Raw genomic sequence first — 7635 nt, 5'->3', positions numbered from 1 at the left:
CGCTTTCATAACAAATAATGTCAATCGACTAAGGACCTCGTAGCAAGGAAGAGTCTTTTCTGATACAGAACTTTATATCAATACTGTGTGTAAACGCTTATCCATCAGAATATATCCTTTCTATATATACTTGGATGAATGTATATATATATATATAATTCTTTTATAATATAATAATGTATCTATTTTTTTTCATTGTAGCCCTAATACGATCAATTCTTCAGTAGTTTTGTACATGTAGCAGAGGTAGTGTTTTGGCGCAGCACCTGATTTAACTAACATTGTGATTTCATCACACGTGATCATACGTGACTGATGCACAACTGTATCGAGCTAATATAACTCGAAGAAACGAGGAAGGTTACTGGCTGACTATTCTCGCAACGATCGTCGTGCTCTTCCTCAGATCGAGATTGTGACGCGCGATCTTCGTGTCTTCTTGATGCTCCTCTATCAGCGTTTTCCTCGTGTGGAAATACGCCGGTCGCTGTATTTCCCGCATCTGCAAATCATACAAAACGATTTCGTCGATTATTTCTGGCATGATGTATTATAGGTGATATACAAAAGGTGTTTCAGAAATAGTTGGCCAAACTTTAAGAGCATATTCCACTCGTTGTAAGGATGAAAAAAGTCATATAAATATGGATTCGGAAACGCTTCCTTTCCTAATTATAAACATTTCTTATTTGTTTGTACGTATTTACGTCCAACGACAAGCCTTGCTTCGATGTTTCATGAATTGTACTTCTATTCACCTTCTAAAGTAAACAAAAAGTTATTAGATAGGTCTGTATGGAATTGGAATCAGTCTTTATTTAAGCATTTAAGAGTGAAGATAGTATTCATTAGCAGCTTATTCTAACATCGAATTGACAGATATCTACATGTATGAACGAGCTAAATTGCAGAGGAGCTCAATGTCTCTATCAACAAATCTTTCCTTAAAGACGATCATTTTCAACAATTTCTGTAATGAAAATATAGATATAAGTAAATAAAAAATATTTATAACTTGGAAAGAAAGCGTTTCCGAACTCATATATATGACTTTTTTTCATCCTTACAATGAGTAGAATATGCTCTTAAAATTTGACCAACTATTTCTGAAACACCCTGTATACGATTTTTATTAGGGGATTGCAGTCCTCACAGTAGGTTTCGTGCGTTTACCTGAAATATATACTTCAAATCTAGAATTTAATAACTGTAAAATTTAATACTTTGAATTAATAACTTGATAATAAAAAAATTTGTTTTTCAATTTTTTTTATCGTCAATTTTTCTTTTAAAGAAAAAGATAGTAATGTGTATGTCTTGCATGTTAACAAAAAGACAATGCTCTGCAATGTTTATCATTAAAAATCCCACGTTACTCACTTGTTAGAAGACAATATAGAAACATTGACAAAATTTACATTTAGTTATGTTTCAGAAAAAATACAATTATTCTAGTTCTCTTACTCATTCAAAATAAAAAAATAATATCTTACTAATTTAAAGTATAAACTCATTACTTACGAACGTCAAACCTCGTTAAACTTGACATTGAAAATCTTGACACATAAAAAAACTTTGATACACTTCGTAATAAATGTCAATTGTCAACAAAAAGGTTGCGTCAGTCGTGACGGCAATTGTTTCACAACTTACCTATCTAAGCACAAATTAAAAACCTTTTGCAAAAAATAGTGTTAATTATAACAGAATTTTAAATGGAGCTTTAAATGGTGCTACATTAACAATAAGGCCTCACACATTATTATCTTTTCCTCTATATCTTTTCGAAAAAGAACAAAAAATAAATTAAAACTTATTACCATTAAAACTTTATACCACAAAAAAAAAGTTTCTCAATGACTTCAAACAAAAATGAGTTAGTTATATGAAATATTAGAAGAATAGTATGTTCCGTATCTTCTGATAGATTAGGAATTTGTGCTTATCATGCTCGCGAATTTGTTTTAACATTTGATAAATAAGGATAAATAATTCCAGCGTTGCAAGCGCCAAGTGGAACGCAGCCTAGATCATTATAAGATATAAAAAAATTACGTATCTATAACAGAATAAAGAAATAAGTCATTATCATGCATCTCGAAATAAAACGGAAAAAGAATTTAACAAAAATTACAAAAAAAAAATTGTTATCTAATTAATTTGAAATTTGGCCGATTCACACGGTATTGAGAACATTTGAGATTTTGGAACAATAGGCCTTTATGAATTACGACATTTTTCCTTCCAAATTAAGGTACGAACGGCTGGTAGTACCGGCTGAATGCAGTTTATGCAGTATTGCATGCCCCGAGCAGTATTCGATCGTTATACTCCTAATTTCTTCCTCCCTTTCCCTCTCACCGCCATGAGGTTCTGACGAAACTATTCTTGAGCTGTCCTCTGATACTTTTTTCTAATATATTTAAAATTTATACTATATATTCAAAATTTATTTCATTATATTTCTAAAATTTCTGAAATATCATCTCGAGAGCGCATTTCACAACAGCGAGACTACAGATGAAAATGATCGAAGCTGTCTAATTGACAACCATCATGCAACAACGCGACCCCTGAGTCATCCACCGCAATTCGATCTTCGATACAGCCACGTGGAAACCGATAGTCGCGTCGTTAAGATTCTCGAAATTCGGGAAGGCTATTAAATTCATAAAATATCTTCTCAATCTCAGGATGTTGCCCTCGTAAAAATCTCCCATGATTCATCGAACTTACAAGGATTCCAACCCCCATATTGCCTTCATTAAGCCTAACATTCATAGGCACATCCAGAGTCGATTTTCGACCAGAAACCAGGGAAAGACGCCACAATTGTATCGCAAATTAATTATCCCCTTCGATTTTTACAAAAACCGTCGGAAACTATCGGCCTAACTGTTGCCGGGTGCAACGCGACCATAATTTCTCGATCGAACTCTCCACCGGTCGAAGCGTTTCTCAGGGAAAAAGGCGAGCGGCCGCGCTTGATAAATTCATAGCGACTTGATGTCAAGATGATTCAATTTACCACGCTCCGAATCATTTTTCGTGCTGACCAGCGCGCGTCGTGTTCTTCGGCACGTTGCTGGAGAAACGTTGCTGGTCACGCGGGCTCATCCGGCAGGAACGAACTCGCTCGCGTTCGAGAGAGACACTTGACGTTCAGGAGGGCCAGCGATCAGCGGAATCACCAACAGGATCACCAGCAGCACTCTCCGTCGTCTGACGAGACGACGATGCAATCACGACGGCTTCCTTGAAACTTTAGCGGCCGCACGCTCCTCTCGGCGATACCGCTCAGTTCAGGCCCGCGTGGGGGTGAGATATTGATCCGACAATTTGCCCGCGAAACGCGTGCCGCGCGTATGTGAGAGATGATGTAACTTAATGGCGATCAATGAATGATCCCCAATGGCACATCCGATCTGATCCGGTCGAATTCCGTTGGAGCATTTTCGTTTAGTCTCTCATTTTCTCCAACTTTTGATATGCAAGACATTCGTTCATATGGATACTAAGAGAAAAATCGAGTAAAGCATTAACACTAACGTTTCGAGGTATCGATTTCAGAATTGCAAAATGCATGAAATGATTTTACAATATGATGCATTATTTGATGCTGAAAAATAAAAATATAGCAAAATATAGGAACTTGAAAAATTTTACTGCAGTAAATTTTTTCCTAAAAATTCCCTAAAAAGGAGATATTTTTCTTAAATCACCCTCATTGTGACTTTTAAATATAACTTATGTGATAATAAAATTTCCCAAAAAAATACTTTTATACGACTTAAAAAAATTTCAATATTTTTCGTGCTCAAAATTAATTAGTAGATAAAACACTGCATTCTTTTAATTTCTCAAGTCGCATTTTGGAACGTCCACTTAGAAATTAAAAAATCAACTTTTATAATATATTTTTATAATATATGAATACCAGAGTATTTTTAAATTTTAGATATACTTGTTTCATGTTTTATTTTAATCTGTTTAAAAACATACTAACGACGTTATTATTATTACTGTTTAATTATCGTTCAATTATCACTTAGTATGATCTAAGTGATTCAATATACACTTACATAAGAGATATTAAATATATTACAGATGTACATGTGAACGCGAAAACAACCGATAATGAAATACAATTTCTTTCCAATTGTCATGTATCTTCGATCGAAAATTATTTTTGCGTCTATATCTGCAACTCATTTAATATTTTAATGTACTAAGTTATTATTTATAGCAAATTTGGTTGAACATACTAATGCATATTAAAAGCATTGTACACCGATCTAAATAAAAGTATAAATACAAGTTTTACCGAACAGAACAGTAAAATCTATTGACGAAACTCCATGGTCTTCCTTGTTTATATATATATATATTGATATTAAACGCACATCTTTATCATCAATTACATTAAACACACATCTTCATCAATTGTATAACGGCCGCAATGTACATCAGTATGCACTGAATGCAAATACTGTATTGACTATTAGAACACATTGGCTATTAGAGAGAAAAGTATGTGCATTACAATAATTAAACAATAACATTGTAAATATTTTATCAATATTGCAGCATGTGCCTTTTCTTCCTAAAACTCGTGTTACACAACGCACTAGAAACTGAGGATTGTGAATTAGAAATTAGAATTTGATCAGACTTTAATTTTAATCAGTTTTGTTCTGATTGCTTGAATTCTAATCTTCAATTTGCAATCATCGATTTTTAATATATAGTGTGACACGGGCTTAACAGATATTTTTTCACAATTATAAGTTGACTTATTATTATTTGACATAATTTATTATTTAGAAATGGTCGTTTGGGAAATTAAACGGATGTTGTAACATAATCAATACACGACATCGTGAATACTTACAACTGTTTCGAACAAACGAATTTAATTTATTTAATCTCTATTCATCTTAATATGTACAAACCAGCTCTTCTTCATGAAATGTGCATTAAAGAACGGAGAATCTTTGTTCCATTACTATAGTAACCATAAGCTAAATTACATTTTATGACTCTTCCCATCTCTTTTTCTCCTCTATCTCTTTTTGAACTTCGTCGAGATACGGCCTAAGATACTCTACATCCTGTAAAAAAAAATTCTTCTTTTAGCTAAGAAAATTTTGGATGAATTGCAATATTGATCAGTCAACTGATATTTACTGACCTCTTCGTACTTAGTCCACTGTTCTTTGGGCAAGATTCTATGACAAGCACTCAACTGTTGGGCTCTCACTAAACGGAAATTACGTTGATCTATAATTTCCTGAGGAAGGCGTCTCAATGCTTCTGCTACATCCGAATGGATTGCATCGTTCAATAAATCATTCGCCATTAAACCTATGAATTAATTTTTATAATAAAATTACAATTAATCCTGAGTATATATTCAAATAATTTCTGTACAATTGATATAATTTGTGAATATTGGGTGCGTTCCAAGTTACGCGTGAAGCGCATAATGCATCATTTGTCCTTGTCATTCATCAAATAATAAAGAAGGATAAAACGATACATCATGCGCTTTATGCATAACTTGGAACACACCCTTTAGATCCGTTTAGGTGAACACTGTGTATAGTTCATCTTTTCTTCAGTACAAAGAAAAAAGGAAAAAAATTAACTATACAAGAAGTTCCTAAAAAGAACAGGTTTATTATCATATTCTTTAGGATCAATTTCTTCACAAAATTACATATATATATATATATTTAACTAGTTATGTCAGAATACTACTGATCAAATTTGTTATAAAAAAAATTTAGCCAATACAATAGATACATGAGAAAGCAGCTACAGTACAACTACAGATAACATTTCAAATGTATTAAACGTTTGTCTCTACTAGCTCAATAAAACGAGTTGTTAAAAATATCAACCTCCACACAAGGAAATATATCAATAAGGTTACATTATGGTTAAAAATTTTACTCGATTTCATGTGATTAACTAATTAACAATGTAAAACGTTCCTGTTTATTACCTAATTGATTAAATCCGCTGATATTGTAGCACCATTTCCTAAAACCGACGCCTGAAACGAATAAATACGTTATGTAAGAATCCGTATCACCTGTATGGTCTCACTTGGCAATCGATCACATAAAGAAATAGAAATGTAATAAACGTAAGATATGAAATTAGCTATTTACTGATCAACAGATTCATTGGCTTGCTCATTTTAGAGGATACGATGCTTTCTATGAGGACTGTGCGGAAATTTGATGGACTACGCGTAGTTCGCAGCCGACGTATCCAAAATTAAATGGCGACATGAGTATGTTTGTGCGTAGTTGTCAGTTGTCATATTGCGATTCGTGAAAATACGGTCCTGGCAACTCGAAAAAAAAAATAAAATTTTAGAACGACTCCAATTAATTTAACCAACGATTAACTCACTGATTAATGTTTATTTCTACTTTTAGTTAGTTCTACTTTTTAATATTTAACTTTATAATCATGGTTTAATTTTTTTTTATGTTTTAAACTTAGCCACAAATGAAATGATTTCCTATTAGACAATTTCCATGTAAAATCGTTTGTATTTTGCTTAAAGCAGATTTTTGAAGTACAATTAGAAAGGTTTGACAGTCATATTCAAATCATTTTAAAATTAATTAATTAATTACTTTTCCACTATACAATTAACATACATACGTATAAATTAAATAAAGTTTTTGTATGGAATCATTTATATTTTGAATACAAAGTTTTGAAGTATAATTGAAAAGTTTTATAGTACGTTATCGGTGTGTACGAGAATATTTTAAACATATATAAAATCCATACTCAGATACAATGCCCGTATATTCATAGGATGCGAGCCATACAACTTTTGTCTGAAACATTTTTTTCTAAAATCAAAAATAAAAAAGTTATTTTGGGTGGGACATTAAAATGGGACACCCTGTATATTTATCTTCACTTTTAATGGCGAATTCGATTGGAAGCACTGGTGCATATTAAAGCCATTGTACATTGATTTAATTTGAGTATAAAAATGAAATGCAAATATTTCGAATTATGAAATACATATTTTACCTAATAGTACAATAAAATGTATTGAGTATTTCACGATTTAATCGATTTCTATGTTTATTTATAAACATATCTTTACATTATTTTGTATACGACGGCTTTAATGTGCACCAATGCGCACTGAGTGCGTCCAATCGAATTCGCTATAAAGCCTTGTGTCCACGATGGTAGAAATTGGTCCGAGATCTCGGATGAAGAAAGAATTGACCAATCGCATTGATCATGTGACTAAATTGTTTAAATGTGATTGGTTAATTCTTTCTCTCTCCGAGATCTCGGACCAATTTCTAGCATCGTGGACACAAGGCTTAAAGCCAACAAACCTCTTTGTCAGATCGCGAAACTAGCGCCAACGCTCGTTCCAGTATTATGGGCTGCACAGAATAAAAGGAACAGGGAATAGAGAATAAGAATTTCAACCTATCAGAAACTATGTTGACCAATTTCTAGCATCGTGGACACATTAATTTTTCCCCTCTAGAAGTTCTCTAGAATGTAATGAATGGCTGCGTTCAGCAGACTCAACAGTTTTGCAACCGTTTTATGATTAGCTGCGTTCAGCAGACTCAACAG

The 7635-nt window shown here is 32.9% G+C and overlaps 1 protein-coding gene across 1 annotated transcript; it reads right to left on the bottom strand.

The window, feature by feature from the left end:
- Positions 1–4896: 4896 nt before the first annotated feature.
- LOC108729550 (cytochrome b-c1 complex subunit 7) lies at positions 4897–6308 on the bottom strand. The gene is made up of 4 exons (XM_018458719.1): positions 6177–6308; positions 6008–6058; positions 5192–5364; positions 4897–5111 (listed from the first exon to the last, which is right to left on the bottom strand). Exons 1-4 carry the CDS (start codon positions 6202–6204, stop codon positions 5034–5036), a joined length of 330 nt encoding a protein of 109 aa, XP_018314221.1. The 5' UTR covers positions 6205–6308; the 3' UTR covers positions 4897–5033.
- Positions 6309–7635: the final 1327 nt, after the last annotated feature.

This window comes from Mycetomoellerius zeteki, unplaced genomic scaffold, assembly GCF_001594055.1.
Source record: "Mycetomoellerius zeteki isolate Tzet28-1 unplaced genomic scaffold, Tzet1.0 scaffold758, whole genome shotgun sequence".
NCBI lineage: Eukaryota > Metazoa > Arthropoda > Insecta > Hymenoptera > Formicidae > Mycetomoellerius > Mycetomoellerius zeteki.
The sequence above is the reverse complement of the archived record's forward strand: the minus strand, read 5'-3'. Positions and strand labels throughout refer to the sequence as shown.